The sequence below is a fragment of the Gambusia affinis genome, linkage group LG18, assembly GCF_019740435.1.
Source record: "Gambusia affinis linkage group LG18, SWU_Gaff_1.0, whole genome shotgun sequence".
NCBI lineage: Eukaryota > Metazoa > Chordata > Actinopteri > Cyprinodontiformes > Poeciliidae > Gambusia > Gambusia affinis.
In genome coordinates, this window is record NC_057885.1 from 4,545,395 (window position 1) to 4,570,794 (window position 25,400).

Sequence of the window (25,400 nt, forward strand, 5' to 3'; positions counted from 1 at the left end):
ACAATGGACCCCCGGTATTCATAGGATTTAGGTACCACAGCTGCAAATATTTGAGATTCGCTCTAAAAATGCCTATAAGAACCTATTTTAATACATTAATACGCACAGTAGAAACTGTCTTGGCACAACCGTACAGACTGATATCTACAGCCTTCCTTATCTATGCTGTTGCCCACAAATAGCTCAAATCTGTATCAGAAAACCCCCTAAAATTGTTTGTAAAATCACAAAATACACCCTAGTATGTAAAAGGAAAACTGAAGAAGTTTTCCTTTTAACTGCTCTTGGGGGTACAGCCAAACAGCACCAAGGAAAATGAATAGTGCTTCTGGATTGGCTAGTGAACTTTGGATTATTTTAGATAAATAATCGATTGGCGATGGGTTTTGCCAATCAAAATCCATCCATCTCAATCGCTGTGTCTGAACAATCATACAGGTGGATAATTTGGAGTTACGTTCCACAGAACAATGAGCAAATAGTTGAATCTGTGAATACTCAAAAGGTCCTCTTTATTTCTTCTAGAGGTTAATTATATCAATCAAAAAGTCTTGGTTCATTGGCTTTTCGCCCTGGCTTAAAGTACTTTAGATGTTTTTGTGAAAGATAACTGAAAGTTGAAGAAAGACAGCAAACGTAATCAATACAGAGTAAAACTCAATACAGAACCTACCGAGACTGAGGGAGGAAACAGTATATCATTCCGCCTCTGCAGTTTCTTTGCACCCCAGCTGTGACTGTGAAACTTTTCCAAACCCACTGTCTCAGCCCTCAGTGCTGCCTTTACTTTCCATTCCATTTGGATTCCACAAGATCAAAACGTGCTATGTGGATGAATAATCTTTTGTGCACTGTTGGGATTTGTTTGCTGTTTGAGTTTTGTATTTATTTATTTATTGTTTTTTTTTTTCCTGAACATACACAGCTTACACACTCACAACATAGCTAGGCGGAAATACTTGAAAAGCGTACAAGGAAACGACATGCCTTTTGCAGGAGCTTTGCAGAATCGCAGGAATCTAACCGCCGCCTGTGGACCCAGCAGGCCTGTTTGATTCATGAGGCAGCATCTAAGCTTTCAAATAGCCCTTGCATTTCTTTACCGCTCTCTCTCATCTTGCTGTTGAAGCTTTTTTTTCCAAATCTGTCAGATATGCTCTCTGCAGGGTGGACGACAGTCATTGAAAGCTAATAGAGGGTGACTGTGCGTGCACACGTGGGCGTGTGTGTGCGTGTGTTTGAGAGAGAGCGCGGCGAGGTAATGTGTTGTGACGAGCAGTTTTGCCAGCGTGTGGTCATCTAGGTTTAGGATCCTTTTCCTACAAACGCACACGTGCGGCGACAGTTTGCCTTCTCTTGATCTTTATTTGTTTCGCCTTCACCGAAACGATCTTATGATTTGTGATGTGTCATCCAATCGGCTGCAACTTGTGGTAAGGTTCATTATCTGCCGACTCATGTGTCCCACGGCTTGGAACAGAGCTTCTCATGTTTGTTGTTTCTCTTGCTCTTCTGGCCAGACAAATTAGAAGCTCTGGCTGTTTCATGGCAGCCAGGAATTGTAGCATATTTATCCGGTCTCACACTCATCGTCTCTCTTGGCTTGCAAGTGAATCTCTGACAGCGGCGACAATACTTTTTGTGTGTCGTGCGTGGGAGGGGAGTCCGTGTGCGAGTCCAAGTGTAAGGCGGGAATTCTACTGAGCTGGTTATTCTCTTCTTTCCCTCGGTTAGTTTTCTCCCACCCGCTTTACCTCTCGGACACAGAGTGCAGGAGACACAGTGTCTTTAGTGTAGCCTTGAGCTTATTGTTGGTGGCGCCCTCATGACAGATGTGGCAAAGGTCAAAGTTAGTAACATCTTTTGTCTGAGAAGGCTGACTGGAGGGAAAAGGTGGAGACCTGAAGAGGAGTTTTACTGTAAAATGGACCTGGACTGGTCTGAAAGTAACTGATTTGATGTTGTGTGGATGCGTTCATAGCAACATTTGGTAATGATTAGCGTATTCCTTTTGAAATAAAAGGGATATCACTCTTAGAACAATTATAAGTGATTTTAAACTTAGCTTGAAAAAATAGGAGCCGTGAGGGGGAACAAAAGGTGTTGTGAAATAAATTTTACCAGTTTAATTTTTAGTTTTACTGTTAATTAGGGACGTAAAAAGATCTTGCGTAACTTTATGTATTGTCTTCATGCCTCGGCATTCTAGGCAAACCGTATGAGGGAGCTGATTGCAGACATGTACCAGGGTTTTTTATTTCTCTACAAAAGCGATATCTGGGGACAGTGCCCTAATTGCATAATTGATTTTATTAAATGAGGCTTGCCCCTGTAATCAAAGGAAATCGGGTTGCATTAAGTTGAACCGGTGTTGGTATGACCTTCAGCCTTCTGGATAATGTACATTTTTACATGGGCATGTAAAAGAGAGTGTATGGCTGTCTGAGGTGGAGTCTGTTTGTAGTATGTGTGTGTGTCTGTGTGTGTGTACTCATGTAGTTATTCTACACTACATGAGTATACTTCATAACTATACTACATATAGGAATATTCTCTGGAATATTTAGGATACTTCATCTCGATGGGCTTTATTGGGGCCAAAGCCCAGTCACTATTTGTAAGGCTAGGGGTTAGGTTTAGAAGTATGGAGTGAATAAAGTTTGGTTAAGGTTAGGAATATACTGATAATGGTTTGGTTAGGCATAAATGCAGTTACTAAAAGGATTGGAAGTCAATACAAAGTCCTAATATTGGTAAAAATATGTACTTGTGTGTGTGTGTTTGCAGTAGATGTGTGTGCTAATTTGTCACCTGGAAGTGATAAGAAGCTATTAGGTTGGTGAAGGACATAAATCTTCTAGCATTTACTACTGAAGAACAGCAGGGGGCGGGAAGCCTCGGCTCCTGGAAATGGCAGCAATCCCTGGGAGGTGGCCACTAGGCATTCCCTCACATCTAACCTCTAAATATGGAGGTAGGTTGACAGCGAAGCATGGGGGCAATAGGCCTAAGGCCAAAGAGGCACAAGGAGAGAAGAGAGTGCAGAACAACCTCCACCAAACCTCAGTACTATATTTCCCCTCTGTGCAGGTTGAGGTGGGGTTGTTTCACTCTGGCCACCAGGTACTGAGGAGCTCCCAATCCACTTATCTTATCTATCACTATATCTATCTTACCAAACCTTTTCAAAGATAGGTAAGATAGGTGTAGTGCTTCAGTAGTCTTGTTGTCTTGTCAGAGTAGATGACTAAGATCATTAGGGTACAACTCTTGATTACAGAAACTCTTTAGGAGGCTGTTTTACTCTCTTTTAAAATGTTTGTGTAGCAACCAATGTGTCCGAGTACAAACAAAAGATGGTGGCAAACTGATGTAGCATTCTCATGTTCCGTAGAAGTCATTTTCATTGTGCCTAACAGCTGGCCTGTAATGGTACCAAAGGTGGCATCTGCTTCTTGGTTTCTCCTCTAACTTAAAATTGTTTTTCTGCCGTCTTTACATCCATCTGTCCATCCAAGCTGACACCTTCTAGACCAGTGGTTCCCAATTCCAGTCCTCAGGGCCCCCCTGACTGCATGTTTTAGGTGTTTCCCTTCTCCCACACACCTGGATTGAATCTTTGGGTGATTAACAGGCTCCTGTAGTACTTGGTGGCTGCAGAAGATGTCATGCAATCATTTGAATCAGCTGTTCTGGTATAGAGGCACATCTAAAACATGCAGAGCAGGGGGCCCCGAGGACCGGAATTGGGAACCACTGTTCTAGACTATTCTGAGGGGACCAAAGTGATCTCCGATAGAAGGGATTATTTCAGGGTTCTCCTCTGGGTGGGATGTCATCTGGAGATGGAAGTAGAAAGAGCTCACAGAGTATTAATTACTGATAGCCGACTCTTTTGGACTTAATAACACAGTGGCTTTGCAGCAGGTACTTCCTGGGGTCTTTCTGCATAAGGTTTGTAGGACAAAGCCCTGACTCATTAATTTATCTCTCACTAAGTCTTTCTGTCAGTCAAGAATGTAACACCCAACCTCCTTCACTTAAAAGAGACCTTCTCCAACCAGGAAGGTGTAATCCACCTTTATCTGATTGAGAACCATGGGCTCAGACATTCACAGGCTCAGCTGCATACTCACCACAGAACTGCAGCTTAAAGTAGCAAAAATTAGACTTTCACTGTTTTGGCGTTTTCATCTCTCACCCGGAAGTTGTTTCAATACATTTGTTGATCTTTGGAACAGCTGTTGGTTGCGTCACCTGAAAGCGAAGCGGTATCATTTTTCTGCTGAACGGTGCTGAGTGCCAAGGGTCTGTCAAACAAACTCAAAGGGAGCTCAGGTTTTAATTAATAATAAAGATGCCGTTACGGGTGGCTAACTTTCAAATGAATCATCTCTGTACAGTGCACAGAGCTTCCTTTGAGGTTAATTGAGACCTTGACAGCACTTTAGTCTGTGCTGTGTCTCATCTTTGTTCTGGTTAGACAGTCTGCTCACGGGCTTTCTTCGGAAACAGATTTGATCTAAGTGAAAAATGTATACCCCAAGTGTGTGTGTGTGTGTGGAGGGTTGCCGTGGGAGAAGGAGGATGAGTGAGCTATGGGCACCAGAGGAAAGAGGGAAAACAGATGTACGGTGACGAGCCAGCATTCACGGAATCTGAAGTGGTCTCGGAGACGAAGACGAATGAGACATTATTTAAAATAGTTTGCGCGTATTGGACAGAAAAAAATACTTGTGGGATTTTTTCTGTGTACTGCTGTGCAAAGGGGGATTGCAGATTTCCTCTAGTGCAAAGAAGATAAAGGAAATAACTTCATAGAGATAGGACAGTGTATCTTACTGTGGTGTGAAACGGGGTTTGATTGATGGCATGTTTCTTATTTTCTGCATTTTCCAGAATGTTTTGACATCATCAAACAAATATTAATATCTTACAATTCAAACCTGAATAAACGTAAAAAGCTATTTTCAAATCATTGTTTTGCTTGTTAAGGGGAAAACAGCTGCTTGTGTATGGAAAAAAGGAGTTTCCTTCAAGGTTGGGTTTGTAATAACTAGCAATGAAAATTGCTGTGTAGGAATTGATTCCAGGGGCGTAGAGGGTAGCGCGCCCCACATTTGGAGGCCTTCAGTCCTTGACGCGGCCGTCGCGGGTTCGATTCCCGGACCCGACGACATTTGGCGCATGTCTTCCCCCGTCTCCTTCCCCATTTCCTGTCAGCCTACTGTGGCATAAGGGACACTAGAGCCCACAAAAGACCCCCTGGTGGGGAAAAAAAGGAATTGATTCCTATATATATATATATATACATATATATATATAACATTTTTTGCAATACTTTCTACTACATTATGTCATAACATTACCTCCTTATTTAGAAGGGATAATAACCATCGCAACTTAAACTGAACCTTTGGTCATTTAGTCACCTTCTCTGACTCGTAGTCAGAACCATCAGTATTATCCTACATGTTGTTCAAGGCAAAACAATTCAAAACAGTTTCAAGGATTTCATTGCATTTTGTGTTTCTTATGACGTAACATGGTTTTAATTATGTTTCAAAGCCTGATTTTATTACATTGTTACGTGTTACGGCGTTAATACCAGGGTTCCAGTAGTTTTGAGTTTTTCATTACAGCTTTTATTTCATTGTAACTTTTTGTCTAATTCAGTAGCTGTTAATTAGTTTTTATGCTGTGTTTGCTATTGTTTTTTTTGTTTTTTTAGCTATTAATAGTTAAATATTGGTTAGTTTTAGTGTAGTTTGTATTACTTATAGTAATAGTTTTAGTTTTTTCATACTTTTGTTCACTTTTAGGTGCAGAATTCAAAAAGATCCAGTTTGTATTGTGTTTATTTTTACGCTGATTGGGTAATAATATGCCATTTTCACAAAATGTATTCAATTGTTGATCAACCAACTGATTCTGGTGTTTATTACCAACTTTTGCTGTCGCCATTTTGCAGACTAGCGCAAGAAAAAAAATCATTTCACATCAGTTCGAAAGGCGAATAAACGGATTCATAAACATGAAAGTGAAGGATGTTTCATCTGTGACTTCAACTTGCTTTAGTTAGTTTTATAAATCCACAATACAGTTTCAGGTATTTGGGAATTAATGGGGAAAAAAATTCTATTTTTATTTCAGTGAACAAAAATGTTCTCATTGCTTGGTTAGTTTTAGTTTACTATATGAATTATCACATAACAGCGTTACGGCAACCCTGCTTGGACATAAAGGTGTAGAAGATGGACAGCGGCATCTGAAACAATTGTGTAACAAAAAAAAATAAATAAAAAATACTAAACAGGAAACCCAACCCCCTTCCACAGCGCTGCTAAACACAGTCTTTGCTTTCAACGTCCGACTCCAAAGTCGGACGGCTTCAAATGTTAGTGTGAGTCTGGTTTATAGAAGAGCTGCAGCGGCGTCGTAACTGGACTGACTGCTGCTGCTATGAACAGTCCCACCGCCTCCGTCACTCACCGGTCCTCTCCGGCTTTATCTCCTCCTCTCAGCCTTCTGTTCATTAAAAAGACATAAACAAAAGAAAGTTTCTTGTTTGCTTCTCGCCCCCCCCCCCCACCCCCCAGCCCCCTCCCCTCCACTGCATGGGGCTCAATCTCGCTGAGCTCATGGAAGCAATCACAAGCTGTTTGTTGCTTACTGTTAACAGCCTCCTCTATAGGGGTGGGGGCATGTGGGGGTGCGTGTGGGTGTGTGTGCGTGTGTGTGTGTGTGTGTGTGTGTATGGCGGGGGTGGGGAGTGAAGGGGGGGCAACTTAGTACATAATTGAAAATGGTTGCCGTGGTCCATTTCCTACGCTTTTGTTCTTCCTACATCAGCAACGGAGGCGCCGCCAAGATGCTGCTCTTAGGGGATTTGCTTTTTGTGTGTCATTTTTTTTTTCCCCCTCCCCATCTCATTTCCTCTCTCCTTTGATGCCCCTTATTTTCTTTTTTTTATGACAGTTCACACTTCAGTTGAGATTGCTCTAAATTTTGATTCGTGCCAAAGTGCTCTTTTTTTAAGTAGCTTTTTCTGTCTGGATGCCATTTGTCCCTCAGTTCCTGCCTTCATCCCTGAGATGTTTAGTTTTTTTTGTGTGTGTGAGCGTATCCACCCATATTATGCGCTCGTATTTGAGCTTTGTCACAGACTTAAATGTTTCCAAAGTACAGCAGTTAGCGTGTCACTTAACACTTACGCCTCCTGAAAAGCACTTATATTCTAGACGAAATTGCGCAGCGTTTTCTATCTCTGTTTTAAACCTCCATGTATGAACAATTAACGTCATATTCTCACTCCGGGGTTTACAGGATGGTTGTTTTTCCTTCTCCGCCCCACTTGCCCTTTTGACCTGTGATTGCTTGAGGGGTAAACATATTCGCTCGTGAGATTTGGCTTGCAGTGTGAAAACCGACCACCTCCTTAAATTGGCCCCGCCTGTCTCCCCCAAGGCAATGCACCCAGGACTCTTAAAGTCATTTTGTTGTAATAGAGCCTGAGAATAAACTAGATTTGGCGGTGCACCAAACCGAGTCTTCCTGGGTGTTTTTTTTTTTCTTGGGTCACTCCGTTTCCCTCCTATTTCAGCCCCAAACTTTATTACCTGAGGCTGGATCGTCCATGTGTCCTCCTCCAGGGAGTCCAAAAATGGGGAACTTCACAGAGACACAGCACCTCCAATGTATCTTTAAGTTATTGCTCAAGCAATTGTTGACTGCAGAGGGAGTTGAGGCTTTTTGCTGGTGCTGGCAGCATCCGTCCTTTCCCCAAAGAGCTCTTCTCTTCTATATTTTGTTTTCAGTGCCCAAAGATGATTCTAAATTACACTTCCTATCCAGCTTTACCTGGCAGAATTTTGTCTTTTTTGACTTTATTTTCAAACTATGATAACAGTTGGTCCATAAAAGTTTGAACGTTGTAATATACCATAGCAAAAACTTTTTAGAGCTTTGTTCAAAGTGCTTTACAGAAAGATGTAGAGGTTGAAACCATAAGCATGAAATAAACAATAAAGATAAGGAAGAAAATTCCTGCCAATTTAAATTAGAAAAAAAAAAGGTTGGTAAAATACTTTCAACTGTCATATTAACAGCTAAAAAGACTACATTGCCATTCTCTGTGTCAGATTTAAGTTGTTTTTTGATATTGAAGTTACTTGATTTTGCATTTTACCTGGCATTATTAACTTGGGGGAAAAAAATCCCCAATTTAAGGAAATATAAAAAAGATCCCAAAGATTTCTCAGCATGTTGAGTTATACATAATAGACCAACAGCATTATATATTGTTATAAAAACAGTCTCTATATCAATAGATAACACATCTGATAGAATATTCACTGAACTCCCATCCAGAACTGCACAGCATTCTGGGGGATGTAGGCGGAGAAAAAGATTTGAGCCTCTCAGCTGCTCATTGCAGCATCAACTCACTCACTATTTGGTTAGCTGGCAACAACTTGTTGAGTAACTTGTGCAGCAGCAGTTTCAGGTTTTCATCATAGCTGCTTAAAAATAGATAGAAAACAACTGTGCGAAGTGAAAACTGTAAATAAAAGAGGAAAGTTCGCGCCACCAGTTTGGCCGAAATTCAGATATTTAAAACTTATCCAAAATTATAAATATTGTCTGATTTTAAACAGGCATATCATAATAATTTTTTCAGCCATATTGCCCAGCCCCCAGGTTGAGTATCTGACAGGTGAAAGAACAATGACAACAGCAAATAAATGGAAGCAAACAAAGAGAGAAAGTGTTGCAGAATTAGACGAGCAGAGCTTTCTCCTCACGCCAGTTGAACTCACCGTTTGTACTTTTATCCAGTGAGATTGAGTTTTCACCGTTGCGAACGCTCTCAAAGGCCTCGCTGTCTGCGCGGCGATAGCTGCAGGTGTGTGTTCTGCTTTTGACAGATGCATACACAAAGTTCTCCCTGGCTGCTGTTAGACTGATGCCTGACATGTGTCCACTGTGCAAGCTGCCTGTTTTGACTGTTAGCGTGTGAATAAAGCCTAATGCAGTGGAAGGGGGCCATGTGCCGCATACAGGCTGGCAGGCTTCAGCAGAGATGTCAGCACCTGTTTTTATCCGCCGTGATGGACAAGCACAAAGTTGTGGATTATTGTAAAATGGAAGAAAAATGATACATGGTTTCCTTTCTTTTCTTTCAAAGGAAAGACAGCGTGGTGAGCATGTGTTTGTAGCTTCAGCGTCCCTGCTGAAGAGAATATCCAACGCCGCATGACGGTCTGTTCATGGGGTCGTGATGCGTTAGTAATTCTCCCCACATACAGTTTTACATGTAGGTGAAAAAATCATTTTTGCAGTTTTCTCTTGGTGACTTACAGCAAACTGTATATTTCTATCAACAATGCCTTAGTAGGTGCTGCTCTTCTATAGGGGCCAATTCTGTGGAGTGCATGACTAGTAGTTGGGTTAAAATGCTTTTCTTGCCTGGCCTGTCAGTTTTTGGGGCAGGGCCATTTGCAGCTTTGTGGTTGTGCCATATTCCCTCAGTTTTCAAATGTCGGAACAAGCAGCGCCCCACTTCACTTCAACACATCTTTTCTTCTCCTGATCACTGTTACATGTTCCCACTCTCTATGTTTTGGTTTTCTGTTTTTATTAGATTAAATTGCTCACACTTATGGGTTTATTTATCAATTAGTCAACTTCTGAAATGCTGTTGGTGGCGTTGGATTTGATTTAAGCACATGAGAATGTAAATGGAAAGGGTACATAAAATGTTTATACATGCATATGTGAAATTCTGAAAAGTGCACACCACACTATATACAATGCCTGCCCAGGAAAAAGTTCAGTTGTTTCTGGCTTTGATTACAGCACACACACACCATAGGTTTCTGCAACGTTACAAGATTGGTTTCTGTTCGTCGTTTTGTACATTTTTCACCAATATCTAGTTTTGTTGATGAACGGAGATTCTCCAGACATTCAGGAGAGTCTCAGTGGTCAGTCAAAGTGTGAAAATGATGTCTCAGGTTCACTGATGAATCCTGGCATTGTCATCTTTGAATGTGGCCGTCTCATTAGGGAAGAAACAATCCACCGATGGAATAATCTGGTCATTCGGTATATTTGAGTTGTCGGTGAACCTCGATGTTGCTGGACATAGAGGTCAATATTTGTCTACTGCCAAGTCCAGTAGATGCCAGGCATGATGGGTACATCAGTTCAACTGCCTCTCTTCTAACTATGATGTGCCCATCACTGTGGAAGAAGGTCAATCTGAACTCACTAGATCACTTTGCTCAACAGTCCAATCTTCTTCTCTTGTTGGCTTCACTGATTAGTGGTTCTGCATTTTCCTTCCAGGTTTTTCTTAACGTGTCAGACAGTTTTTAACCAGATTTCAGTAGTTCCTCCAATCTCCTAAGTTGTTCTCTTCTTAAATAGACTTTCCACCATCTTTTCCATGACTGTGGCATGTGTCTTCTGACATGGTTGTTAAGAAATGAGAAGGTACTCATTGCATGAGTTGAGGTTAAATTACTTGGTGCCATCTTTCAAGTTTGTGTGGGCGGTGACTTTTTTTGGGGGGCTAGGTAGTTTATGTTTTATTGGTCCGTCATAAAACATCCAATAGTTTTAAGGAGTGTGAATGGCTGCACACGAAGAGGTTTGTTCATCTTCTCCCTTTTTGATTTCTGAGTTTTTCCCTCTCTTTCTGTGTGTGTGTTCTGTCTGAAGGTAAGGAAGAGTCCGTTGCCACCTTCAAGGGCAACGAGTTCTTCTGCTACGACCTGTCCCTGACCCCCATCCAGAGCAGCACCGACGAAATAACCCTCTCCTTCCGAACGCTGCAACGCAACGGCCTCATGCTGCACACCGGGAAGTCGGCAGACTACGTGAATTTGTCCCTGAAGAGCGGCGCCGTCTGGCTGGTCATCAACCTGGGCTCCGGGGCCTTCGAGGCCCTGGTCGAGCCAGTTAATGGCAAGTTCAACGACAACGCCTGGCATGACGTGCGCGTCACACGCAACCTGCGCCAGGTAAGCGGCTCACGGTGGTGCTGTCAAGGTGGTTCCTCTGTCTGCCACTTCCTCCTCGTTTCTGCAGGGTAACGTTTGGAGAAAACCAGAAGATCCCGCTTTACTATGATCATGTCCCATATGTTTGTTTTCCCTCAATGTAATGTCTAAAGTTTCTCTTTTTCTCTAGGTGAAAGTTGAACTTCTTTCCCTTCGCCTTATCTCTTCTTTGAATTTTTGTTTTGACGCAATGAGCAAAGATCCACCTCACCATCATCCAAAAGGGAAACAGTTAAAAGTACATCACTTGAGCTGCAGCTGAATTGATACTCGCAATAAATCAATAAATCAATTCATTGCGTGATAAATTAAAATTATTGAATTATTATTATGTTGTTACCATTACATTGAGATAATTGGTCTCAAAACAACAATATTATCGTTTATCACAACAACTTTGAGTCCAGTAAATGTTGTTACGGCGACAAGCCTAATTGATACCAAATCAAAGATGAATTTATTTACTTTATGATTGTAAAAAATAACGGCAAACAAAGTGCTCTGGCCTTTATTTATGCACATTTGCTCAGACATGCACACTTGAAATCCAACCTAGTTTATCGGCGAAGCCAATGTTTCACCTCAAACTTCGTCACACCCCCCAGTGTCTTTGCCCGGGCTGGCGAAATGTTCTGTAATCTGTGTGAAACGTTGTGTATTTAGCCGCGGCAGCTCGTTTGCAAGTGAACAACAGAACGTAAAGTGCTTTGCTCTGAGTGCCGGCCGGACGCTGTCCATACGTACCCAGTCATCAATTGGCAGCTGCAGATACCAGCGGCGAGATACGATCAATTTCACTTCCACGTGCCATGCTTACTTCTGCACATTTTTCCTCTTAAGTGTAATTGGAATGAATGGCTTGTCGGTACTAATAATTGGGGATTGTGAGTGGCCGGGAATGCAAAACAAAACAAAACACAAAAAAAAAGCTCTAAAGTGAATGTGTTTCCCACAAAGCAGGAGGATCAGCTCGTTTTGGGTCTCTGGGGGGGTGAAGAAACATAATCAGGAAGTTACTTTCAGCAACTCGAGAAATCCTCCAACACCGCCAAGGTAATAAAAAAAGAAAGAAACCAAGAGCATCTATTAAATTAAAAGGCAAATTCTTTTATGTTTCTTTCTCATTTTCAAACTCTATATAGACAGGAAATACATCTTCAGATACGTCTTTTTGACTTTCATGCCAGGAAATAAAGTGAATTATGGTACACTGAGGATCCCACACACTCACGCACACACAACACACACAGCTGGGGTCAAATGTGGAGCTGTGTGTGATCAGCAGAGTGAGACTGGCTTAATGAGTTTGGGAAGCCAACATGATTTTAAGGATTTGCAGCATGAGACAATCCACCTACCACCAACCGCACCGTAATGATCATTAGGCAAATGGGACACACAAGTACATACACTTGAAACAACACACTCTTTATCTGGGTGCCTTTCTCACTGCCTGGCCGTCGGGCTCTGCCCCTTAAACTCGGTTGTGTTTTTGTTGCCGATGCTAATGAGGAAAAAAACTTAACCCAGTGGAGACTTTACCAAATCCTTTACCTTTATTATATATATTTTTTTTTTAAAGTTTTGACGGTAAAGACAGAGCTCAACTGATTGAATCGCTGGGAAATAAAAACAACAAACAGTCTGACGTAACTCACGTCCCTCTGCAGACATCAGATCGGGATGCTTAGACCATGGGTTGACTCAGAGTTAACCAGCCATATCATGTTGTTCAGGTGAACTCTGTTAAATCACACCGCAGCCAAAGTCTCCAGTGGATCATTGTAATTGATTTAACAGGCAGTCCTGGAGTTTATAGAGCTCTGTAGATTTACACCGTCGGCACAGAGGGACACAGGAAGTTGGGTATCAATGGCGCCGAGCGCCTCTGACCTCATGTTTACTGCAAGGCGGATCAATGAGAGCTTGCGAGTTATTAAACCTTACGGAAGCTTTGCTAAACACCGGCGTTACGAAAGCAGCCTCGTTACAGGAACAAGTCAGCAAAAAAAAAAAAAAAAATGATGTCAGAAACAAAACAGAAAGACAGGTGATGATTAAAACGAAGAGCAGAAAATTGAAAACTCACAGGTTTGTTTTAGGACTCGGTGAAAAACACAGCTGGAACGAATAAAGCTAAATTACATCGTCATCTTTGTAAAATAAGGGAAAAAAGTGTTTTTGCTAAAAAATAATGAAACAAATAAAAATCACCACCTCTTTGCTGATGTTTTAGGCCAAAAAAATTACTTAGGTTGTTTTTTTAGTAGAAAAGATATCGACATGTGTCTTTAAATTTAAAATGACCGGAGACTGTTTAAACCAGGGGTCACCAAACTCGGTCCTCGAGGGCCGGCATCCAGCACGTTTTAGTTCTCTCCCTGGTGGCACCAATAACCTTTTCAGCATGTCAATGTTCTTCTTAGGCCTTCTAACGAGCCATCATCTGATTCAGGTACGTTAAACCAAGGAGAGAACTAAAACATGCAGGAGGCCGGCCCTCCAGGACCCAGTTTGGGGACCCCTAAACAGTGGACGCCTTTTTGTGCTTATAATATTCATGGACTTATCTGTGGAACGTGTCTTTACTATATTTGCGTAAAGTCCACCTACTGTACTTGTGAAATTGTCCACAGACCATATCTAAAAATATACAGCTAGGCTAGCTAAAATGCTACTGGCTGGTGTCTAGAATTCAGCCAATCCAGGAGCGTCTTTATCTCCTTTGGCACTGATTGGCTGTATCCCCAACACCTGAGAAATATTATCATGTGTAGTAGAGCCAAGATGGTTTCCACTGTGCAAATTAGTACAAATTACTATTGACAAAAGTAGTTATAGACTATTTTAGAGGGGATCTCTAGTATTTGTGGATTTCAACTATTCACAAATAGCTGTGGAGATAATTCAGACATCTACATTTGATCCAGTCTCTGCATTTTTGTTTGGGCTTCTTTATATATATATATATATATATATATATATATATATATATATATATATATATATATATATATATATATATATATATATATATATATATATATATACAAATATAAATATATATAAATATAACTCCACAAGCTGCTTTATAATTTGTGTTCCCATATTGACTCCTTCCAAAGAAAAAGGCTCCAGGCAAATGAGCATCCCAAACATTTCTGTGACATCATCCACTCCTTGCATCCCAGACTAGCACAGCAGACTAACTTGTGCCGGCTGAATCCTGCAGCTGCAGTTTGCAGGGAGAGTGTTGGATGTCACCTGAGGTTTTAGTGAACTCTAGCGTCTTGCAACATCATCGATAGTCGTCTTGGTATCAGCAACCTCCCCCCCAAAAACAAAACAAAATAAAAAAAACGAAGCGTACCTACTTTGTTTTCTGGTGTGTGTGTATTCACTCTGGCTCTCTATATAACCTATGCATTTGTCAGCTTTGTGCGGGATAAAATGAAGCAGACAGAATTAGGTGAGGCGATAGGGACTCTCTGCCAGCACAGAAGAAAGAAAAAGGGGGGTGGGGGGAGTTGGCTTACTTTGTAGCAGGATTACAAGCTCAGAGCTCCCCTTGGTGGACACTTACAGCAATACAAGTGTGTTTTTTTCAGTGATTTCTCTCAGGGTTAGGCTTGTCCTTGTGGTATACTCTGACTGGCAGGCCTGCACACATCTCTTGACCTTTTTTTATCAGCACAAGTCTCTGTCCACAGCACATGCAGAGTCCCACCCATCCTGTACAATTCACAGGGCACATCAGTTAGCATAAACAGCAAGCCATGGCTTCTTTGTGTCCTTTCTCCCTCTTGCCTCTCTGACATGATTTGCCATCACGGGTGTCTTGCAGACGTCAGTGCAGGGGCCGTGCTCTCCTGAGGGAATGTGGACGCTGTCTAAACACAGCTGCAGAAAGGAGAGAGCCAGAGGCACAGATGCTAATGTCCATGTCAGGTGTGAGTCTGAAACACAGCTGTATCACAGCCTTTTCACCAAACTATGTGAAATGATAGCCTTGCTTTTGTTTAAAACAGAAAAGCAACAAAAGCCAACCCTGCTAGATTTACTATGAAAGGCAGTACATTCATGAGTCATTTTCGAGCTAACTAATTGTGTGTAGAGCAATGCTGCTTTGCTCTTTATAGAGTAGCACAAGAATAACTAGCTGCTGTTAGCTGGTCTGTCGATCAAGCTAGCACTTTGGGTTGCTAGCTAGCAGTGTACGCCTAGCTTACCAGCTGTAGTTTTCAAACATTGTTACTTTAATGAGTGACAGCTGAGGCTCCTTCTGTTTCCAACTTCCTTGTTTACTTACAATCAGAAATACTGTATTTTTAAAAATAATCTTTCTTTGTTTTGAGTATGAACACAAATACATTTGGAGCCATCTTTTAGCTAGCTGACTAGCAGTGCACAACAAAACGTATGGGAGACGTAGAGCTCAGCTACTTTATGCTAATTACAGCTGGAGAGCACAAAATTACTTTAAACCAAAGTAATTATGTGATGGAAAGATTTAGCAGTTTTGAAACAGTCAAAAACAAAAACGTCATCTTAGCAACTACGGCATTTCAGCGCTGAACAGCATCCGTGCAGACCAAATTGTACGCACCATAGTGCGTCTCACCATAATAATTACAATAGGTGGAATAAGACACAGAAACAGAAAATATTGTGTAACCTCCCTCCCTTCAACCCTTCAGTCACGTGGCGATCCCCCTCCCCCATTAAACCTCTGAAATTTTGTAATTAATAACATTTTCAGTGTGGGGGGAAAAAAAATAACAGCCAAGCAAGAGCCCTCTTGGCAGAGGTTTGCAGACATAGATGGTTTAATTATTGGGGCCCATAACAACAATAATACTACCATGTTGTGTTATAGTTGTGTTTTTCACTTCTGAACATGCTGTGTTGTGTTGTGCACTTCCCGTGGGCGCCCTAAACTGACACCTAGAGTCTAGCAGAACATGGCCGTCAGTGGGGGATGAACAGCATTGAATAGAAATGCTGCAAAAGTTGTCATTCGTCACGTCTATTTTCTATGTGTAATTGACATGTGCCAAGCATGAACCAAGCTCATCTTTTCAACTTTCAGTGCAATGGCACAAATGGCTCAAATAGTAAATATTCAACAAGGTAACTAGATTCTTAATTTAATTAATAATAAATAACAAATAAGTGCTGCAACTTTTTAAGCTCTGTTTCTGCAAGCTTGTGATTTGCGTCGTCAAGGTTGCTAGGTGACAGGACGTACACGGGGGTAACGTTGGGAATGTCATGGCTGCTCACTTCCTGTCTTCACAGTGGATGAAGAGCCGGCCTCATCATTCGAAGGGTTTGACACACCCATCCTAATTTATGTGTAACATTCTGATTCAACATTTTGAATCTCTTCAAGTTGTCTTATTTTGCTACAAACGTAAATATGACAACTTTTGTATGTGCAAAACATCTGGACAAGCTCGTTGGGCAACAATCAGAATTGACACTTGAGTTATTAGGATCTAAAATTTGTTATAAGATCCTTTTTAAATGCCTTCATGCTGTATTTTCTTAGGAAACCCAATTTCTTTCCACATTTTGACGTCCATATTCTGAATATTTATTAATTCTGCCACACATATTCATGTCAAGAGCTTCGCCCTTTAATGTACGACGTCGTTTAGTTATCTTCTGCTGACAGTGAAAATACACCCTATACTTCAAGAAAAAAATGAGTTACTGTCGACATTTATTACAGAAATTCTGCTGTTGATCTCAAATCTCTCTGGAATTTTCCTTTGCTCAGCTGCGACGCTGAAAATATGTTCTACAGAAGACAAAAAAAAGAAAAAAAGATGTCTGATATGGGAACGCCAGCAGTAGATGAACAAAATATTTTGATCAAAGGCATAAAAATTCATGGCACATTTCCAACATCTGTACATTACAGTTCTCTTCTGAAGTGGTTGAGAGTCACTATTAAAGGACTTGGCATATTTTTGTTGTAATTTTGCAAATGAAATCTCACTGGATAAAAAGTAGTAATAACTGAATGATTTTTTTTTGTGTGCTGCAGGTTTAAAGAAGCGAACCAGGCGAGTGAAAGATGCTGTGCAATCATGTGCCTGCTTTGATTATTGCATTACGTTAGCATCATTAGCTTAATCACATTCTAAGATTTGTTGGGATTATTACAATGTGCGATATTGCTCTTTCATTTCCTTCTATTCAGTCTGCCAGAAAGATAAAAAGAAAAAAAAAACACACTCTAAATGCTTCCCTCTCCTTTTTTTGCCAACTCTCTAACTTGATGATTACTGGCTTGATCCTAGCAGAGCGTTTTTTGTTGTCGGTGGGCTTTGGAGCCCCACAAGACACCACTTTGCAGTCAGAGCTAACCCAAATCTTATACCAGCATGAAGAATGAAATGTGCACTTCTGTTTTTTTTTTTTTTAACTTCTGTTTGGAGGAGGAGGAGGGAACAGTGTGCACAACAGAGAGCGAGAAATGAAGCGCAGCGCTGCTATGAGACTTAGAGTATCAGAGCAGTGGGAGGATTAGGGCAGAACAGGGAAAGAGACAGCAGTTTGATTTTGTGCTACACAGAACAGAGGCGAGCGTTCTCTGAAATCCCCAATGTGACTTTACAACCTGAAGACTCAACTACCATTGTGTCACAGATCTGGGTCAGTAGCTTATTTGGTAACTGCGGAGAGGGATGGATCCTTGATCTCGACGTCTTCCGTTTCCTTTCTGGATTACCATTACCCCGTTTTTCTGTCTTTTATTCTCTCACCAGCTGACCGCTTTGTAGTCGGCCGTGTCCTTTCTCGTTCTCACTCAGACCTCGTTTTGTCCCCTCAGTCGCACGATAGACTGGATCAATCGAATGTTTTCATATGTGTTTTAAATAACGAAAACTTTACACTGCCTCACAGGTTTTATTACGATCTTCAAATTTTCCAGAAAACTGTAAAACAGCTGAAACACTGACTTCTTTTAAATCTCGACTAAAAACCCACCTGTTTAGGATTGTATTTGAAACCTAATCAATTGCAAATTTATTGATTGTACTTGACTTAATGTTGTGTTTTGATGGTTGATTCTAAGTTGCATTGTGTTCCTGTGTTTGATTTGATGTAAAGCACTTTGAAATGCCTTGCTGCTGAAATGTGCTATACAAATAAAATTTGATTTGATTTTTGATTTGATACATTTCGTCAGTGGAAGGACGTTAGGACTGACGCGATGTGCTCCATCTTCCTGGTTGTAGTGAGAAACAAAAAGGCTTTTAGAAACAGCTGTGAGATTGTTCTGATTACGACTCAATGGAACAAAAGAAGCATTTTCGATAAGAGACAAAATATCGTTTGGGAAACCAGAAGAAGTCCAGTTGTCTTCTACGTAAGGGCTTAAATCTCCCATGTTCTGGGCCGTGCTTCCCTCCACTGAGGCTCACATGTACATGAAGTGAACTCGGTGCAAACTCAAAGCCAACATCCACCGGAGACGTTGGTGCCAAGGTCAATTTTTACAACCACACAGTCTCTGCCGCGTGGTAAACTGCCCAGCGGGAGCAAGTATTTGGTATGCAACACCAAGGCTGAAGAAAATATGACGGAAGAGATTGGAATTCATAGAACTTGTTTTTAAAGGAAGTTACAGAATAGGAACCTTAGGCAAAAAATAAAATAAAAATGCATCTTAACAGGTAGGCAATATCGTAGAAATTGAAAAATGACCACAGATTGTTTTATGCTTAAATAGGAATGTGAAAAATTTATGGATACTTAAAAAAAAAGAAAAAAAAAGCAAATAATAAATTATCCAGAGACTTAGAAAGTGTTTAAGATAGCAATACAGTTGAAACAAATTCTTCCCAATTGTAGAGCAACATGACTTCCCCTCTTAGAGCTCATCATTAACTTAACTCTTAACTCTCTGAAGTGACTTTGTGTAAGAGGGAAACACAGCTGCACTGTGACGGATGGACCCGGCAGCACGCACTACAAGACGGAGCAGAAAATCCTTCAGTGGCTTTGTCTGGGAAAGACGCACTCATTGTCTTTGTGTATCATCTCCAGAGGGAGAACAGGGAGTTTTTGGCAGCAATAGTTCAGATAAAGACACCCTCCCTTAATATAACACATCTAAACAGAGAGTCACGGGGTGGGGTGCAGTTTCTCTTCCAATGGGGAAAAAAACGGAAACAGAGAGTAAGTAAAGTTAATAGCAGCAAACGTTGGAAATAATGCAAGTAGGAGAAAATAACAGAGTGAGGAAAAGTGGTCAGCATGTCAGACAATAACTTGGTATAATCTTAGCCAGCCTTATTGAATAATAAGCTTGGGTTTTCCCAGACCTTTCCGTAATGCTTGCTGCATTATGAAAAAATACAGTTGAACTCTAATTGTTCTGTTTGTATGATTGAATGTCAGGAAAGCTGTTATTATTTAATGAGACGCTGAATAATCATTGAACTGAATGACTGTGAGGTGTGGTGTGGACAGGTTTTGACTAGAAGGTTCTTACTGTTTGGAGTTATTTTATGTAGCTTGGAATACAGTTTCAAACAGAAAATGTTTCATCTAGTTAAGAATGGCAAGGCAACTTTATTTATGGAGCATCTTTCAGCCAAGGCAGCTTCAAGGGCTTTTAATCAACATGTATTAAGAAAAAAACCTTAACATTAAAGAGGTTTAAAAGGAAATAAAAAAAATAGGTTAGGAGTAGAAAACTGCAAATATAAAGTAAACTGGTTTTAAACTGGCAGATTGAAGATGAGCGGTGATTTTTAACCTATGCTGTTTTGGTCCAAAAACTAAAACTTTGGTTTTATCTTTATTTAGCTAAGTAAAATTTAATTTAACAGTGGATATTTACACCTGACTGTATTCTCCTGGTGGTAGACTTTGTGGCATCAGAAAATTGTGATTCTCTATCCAAAATATATACATTTGGAAGAGGAGAGGACCGAGGGTGGAACCTTGGGGAACGCCACAGATCATTTTTATTCAGTTTAGATTTATAGTTGCCTCAAATAAAGTTAACTACTGAAATTTTTATTACATTTGGTGTTCAGGCATCAAAATAGTTGTTCAAGGCTAGAATATGTTTGTATGTTTATATAGGCTTTCACTTATTCATACCATACTGTTTGTTTTAAAAGAAATGCCCCATAATGCATCAAAATTGCATATTACACTTCCAGACAATAACACAATTTATGCAATAAATCGTGTGTGTGACATTCAATGTTAATCTTTAATAATGATAATAATACAAAAAAATTCTGTTGAGGCAACAAGATAGAGGCACAAAGTTCGAAAGAAAATGCGATCTAGACGTTTTCGAATGTTGTTGACTGACATGTTCCGACTCATCTGGTACATCCAGTTGTTTGTTTTATAAATATGCAACCACATTTGAATAAAAGCAGAAAAAACATAGAGGAGAAAAAGTTGATATTATCATATCAGCCCTAGTGGGGAAGGCTATAAAGAGGATCTGCTGCTCTGACAGAACAGCAGCGTGGTTCGCCTGTAGCATGCTGCTGAAAATTCAACTTTTTATTGAGATGTTTCTGCTATTACTCCCTTGACATTGAATCTTCTCACTCATGCTAGTACTTCACTTACCACTTACTTCTAAGTTGTCAGTGGGGTGGGGTGGGTGGGGGGGGGCTATCAGTCAAGCCATTGATGTTTCTCGCAGACTCCTCTCAAACAGACCGGCCCTGTGATTGGCTCAGATCTGACACATCTGAACTGATAACCAGCACTTAAGCTGAGGATCCTACACAACATCCATCGATTTTTACAAAGACTAGTTTACACTTTGACGACTTAAAGGCCGAGCGACAAACACTGCTTCCCTGCTGCTCCTGCTGAGGGAGCAACTATAGAGCCGAATGAAGGTGTCAAACTCTCGCAAAGCGCAACAGTTTGATGGGGGGGACAAAAAAATACAAAAACATGCCAGTAGGTGGCGGTAATAAGATGCTCAGAGAATGAACTGTAGTTCTTTATATTTTGAGTTGTATTATGCACTGTATGTCAGTCTAAAATATCTGGATATCTGTTTTTTTAGGGAGGGTTTATTGCGTAATTAGTTCATGGTTTGCACTAAGCCCACTGTTTGTGCTTTTATGTTTATAATTAGTGGTTGTTTTTCCTTCACGTTAATTGCAGGGTCTGTAATTGATCAATAAATCACAATTGATCTCAGTTTGTACAAAAGCTATATATTGACACATCAAGCAACATTTTCACTTCAAAAACGTTGTTTAAATAGATATAACAGCTCAACAACAAATATATTTCTTGTTTTTAATCTGTCATTCAGGTTATTTAACCATCTGATTGGTGCAAAGTTTTCGACCCTTTAAACTTTGTAAACTTTCAGGAACTCCTGATCACCAACTGAACTTCTTTAGAAATGTGGCTTGTGAACGCTGATATTAGCGTCTGCTGCTGCTACATGGTTAGCTTTGAGATGCTACTTCAGACTTGAAAAGTTTTGATAATAGGCTAACTCCTTTTAGCACATCTTGAACACAGCAATAGTTTTTTTTTTTTTCCAGTGTCCCATCAGAAGCAAAAATGAATCTCGCTGTTGTTTGTGGATGTCACTTGTGCGTCAGATTTACTGGTGTACCAGAAACGCGTCAATGCAAAGGTTCCGGTCAGAACTTTTGTTTGTAAAAAAAATTTCTGTGAAAATTTTAATGTGCTAAAATCTATCTAATTAATCAATCAAAATTAACATGTTACTTACAATACATAGTTACAAATAAAGTTACAATAAAATAAAATAAAGAGCTTGCAGTTGAGTCTCTGCCTCTCTGTTTCATTGGCTGTTGGCAGCACCTGTTGTCATTTCGGTCAGTACTCTAACCTTCTGCTTCCAGATAAAAACTGGGAGTTGGAATATTTTTTTCAACAATGTCCTCCTCTAGGAGACCCTGTTTGACGATCTTCTTAAGAAAGAATACACATAAATTATTCAGCATTCACCTGTTGCACCTCGTACTTAAATCGGAATTGAGAACTGCTGAAAACAGATGCATTTTGCCTGAAGCATTTCTGTCTCCAGATATTTCTATTTTTAAAAAGACTTCGATTTGGATGAGCTCTTTTAACATAGGAGACCTTCTATAAAACAATATGGTCGTCTGGCTATACTTTACTGGCTGAACTAATGTCCAAAGCTATGACAGAAATAATTAAAAGCAGCTTTTGTTCATATATGCAAACACAAGCAACAGATGGTTAGCTAAATATAGTTTCTATGCCTTGTTGACGTATCTATAAAGTTTTTAATTTCCATTTTGATTTCTTGAGGCACCTGTATCTGGAGCTTGTCTGAATTCACAGTACTGCAGGTGTTCTCTGACTGTTATGTGGAAAGATTTAAAACACAAATATCCATGTAGAGCTACTCACCACTCAACGTCTTCGGTTTTGAAAGTCAAAGCTACAGATTGACACAACCAAGCCGCTGAGGCGTTAAAATTTTCATCAAGGAGAATCATTTTGTGTATTTCATTATTCATGCATCCTAATTACAGGAACAGTAAACACTTATAAAGTTTTCAGCAGCAGTGCCAGTTTAGCTAATTAGTTTATTTTACACTCTAGTTCCAAGGCAGGTTCAAGCACACCCTGAGACATAAAAACGTAAAAAAAAAAAAAGAGAAAAGGAAAATATGTTATGCATAAAATAGTGCGCTTTGGAAGCCCACATGAGATGCCGTAGGAAACAGCACTGATACATAAAAGATAAAGACACCTTTTGGAGAATGGAATGTTTCTCTTTTTTTTGTCTTTGATTTCTGTCACATTGTGTGATATGTGTTGAAAGATCCTTTTATGTGTGAGCCAATCCTACTGGAGACACTGATTCTCCACAAGACACTCTGCCTCCTCCTGGTTACGCAATCCCCTCTCGCCACAGGCTGTGTGTACCTGTCACTGGTCATTTTGCACCAAATACCAACGCAGAGAACATTAACTAAATGTTATCCTTTTGGAAATGAAGAATTTACCATTTTGTCTATTAGCCACGCCGCCAAGAAAATAGGAGTTTTGATAATTTTCACCTTTCTGCTAAGATTACGAATTCCCTGATAATAGTAGTTGACACACCCTTGGTCATTGACGTCCCTTCTCTGTCTGTCTCAGACTCAATCTGAGCATTTTTCCACCCATTTCTGTGAAGCATGATCAGCTGCAATTACCCCGCTCCGCCTAGCTCGCCTTTAATACGAGCCTCCGTCCAAGAAGCAGCCGGCATTCCTAAGAGAGAGGCAATCAATTCCTCTCCCGCACATCTCTCTCCTCCCATCACCCTCTCATTTTCACTTTATCTCTCGCCACTCCACCCCCCCCCCCCCACCTCTCACCCCCTCCCATTCTCGCTGGCAATTTGTCACTTAGCAACGGAGTCCGCTACGCCGTCGGTTGTGAATCATCCCAGGCTCCGCTCCTGCGTTTAACCCTTTCCGTCGGCATGAAAGGCTCCCAGCCGGACCCCGGCGATACGACTTTCTGGTCCTCGACGAGAAAAGTTGGGGATATCACTCGACCAAGTGGTGGCAGCCTGAGCAGCTTCCACGTTTGAAGTGCGACTCAAAAATATCAGACAAGTTAATGTAGGAGGTTAGCTTCTGTTAACGTGGAAGGTCCAGGAACATGTGTTTATTTTGAGAAAGATCAAAGCTCTACCAGCCAAAAGGGACAAAAGCATACTATTTAGAGAGATCTTCTTTTTGCAGTGCATATAGCACGCTCGCTGATGATGATATGGAATTGCTATTCGAGACAAGCATGGGTAGGGGATTTGTTTGATGAACATAATGGCGCACTAACACCCCTGTAATCCTTTCTCAATTTACTGCCAATGACATTTTAAGTATTCCTAATGTGCTCCAGCCACGCTGCGAGGATGTGGGAGTGCAGTCGTCATATATCTGTGGGAGGCTGTGCTTTTAGGATTTCTTTTTTTTTTCTTCCTTTGCGTCCTCTCCTCTGCCTGATCACAGCCAGTCAGCTCCAAGCCCAAACTACAAACACTACGTGTTTAAAAAAAAAAAAAAAAAAAAAAAAAATCCAGAAAAACCATCCCAGCTGTTTGATTTTATCACTGGTACATTTTGCATTTCAGAGGCGGGGGGTGTGGAGTGTGTGTGTGTGTGTGTGTGGGGGGGGGGGGGGGGGATGGTAATTTGCAACAAATTTTCAACCCATTAGCATGCCTCCCCGCTACCCCCGCACACATTCACATTCTCATCTGCTTCATTTGCCAATACCTGCTCCAGCATTTTAATGTTTATTCATCCCCCTCGCTTCGCAAACCTATAATCTGATAACAGATCTCGCCGCCATTAGCGCATTCAAACAGGTGGAAGCAAGTGATAAAATGTTAGCGAGATAGACGCTGTGGAGGAGATTGAGATGGAGACCGTGGACCTGCACAAGACAAGTTGGCAGCGGAAACGGGTCTCCAGAAAAAAAAAAAGGAAAGAGATATTGAGTGTTTGTGAAAACACAAGATGTCGTTTGAAAATGAGGTATTTTGTTTATTGTTACGCAACGAGTGAATGGGATGTTGAGTTGTAAGTCTGAAGGATCTCAGCCACAGATGTTTGTCCACAGTTTCACATTTCATTTATATTTACAATTTTTTTACCAATTGCATAATCTTATGGCAATTTTTTGTAAGGAATCATCCATACACAAGACAATTGCTACTGGAAAAACTGCATTTAGAGTGCATTCATTCAGCGCTTATTGGTGCAGCGCCACCACAGGCGAGGAGGTAAACTGGTTTTTCAAACGGTTGATCACTCTTACAAGTTTACTTGTAAAGTGATATTTGTGGATATCAAACAAATAAAGGTTGGACAAAATAACATATATGGAGAAATGATAAAAAATGTGTTTACTTGATCACAATTTAATGATTATAATGTGGTTCTTCATAAAGTGGGCCCTTTAAAACCACCAAAACGTTTAATGTTTAATCAGCTAATCTTGAATTATGAATCTGAATTTCCATCTAAATAACTAAAGAGTTTTATTAAACTAGGGAGAGAGAGATAGAAATAAGGCTGTCTTTCATTTTGCCTGATTTAGTTTTAAGTCTGGGGCACAACAACTAACTTATCATGTTTGTGGTAACTCATTAAGAGACTAACATCATACCGTACGGTCTGCAATATGACCCGGTACTGCTGGACATTTCCTTAGATATTTCCACTTTTTTTCTTGAAGCAAATCTTTTTACCTTCCGTGAGTTTCCTCTGTTGTTCCAAGTTTTAGTTTCCACCAGATTGTACAAAATCCAAACAATGAACT

At 40.6% G+C, this 25,400-nt stretch overlaps 1 protein-coding gene across 4 annotated transcripts in view; it reads left to right on the plus strand.

Moving 5' to 3' along the window:
* nrxn2b (neurexin 2b) overlaps positions 1-25,400 on the plus strand; it is a 746,427-nt gene that overhangs the window by 266,332 nt on the left and 454,695 nt on the right. For all 4 annotated transcript variants that reach the window (XM_044097998.1, XM_044097997.1, XM_044097999.1 and 1 more), the window contains one exon: positions 10,726-11,027. In XM_044097998.1, the coding sequence (XP_043953933.1) occupies positions 10,726-11,027 (302 nt within the window). The remainder of the gene's footprint in view (positions 1-10,725; positions 11,028-25,400) is intronic.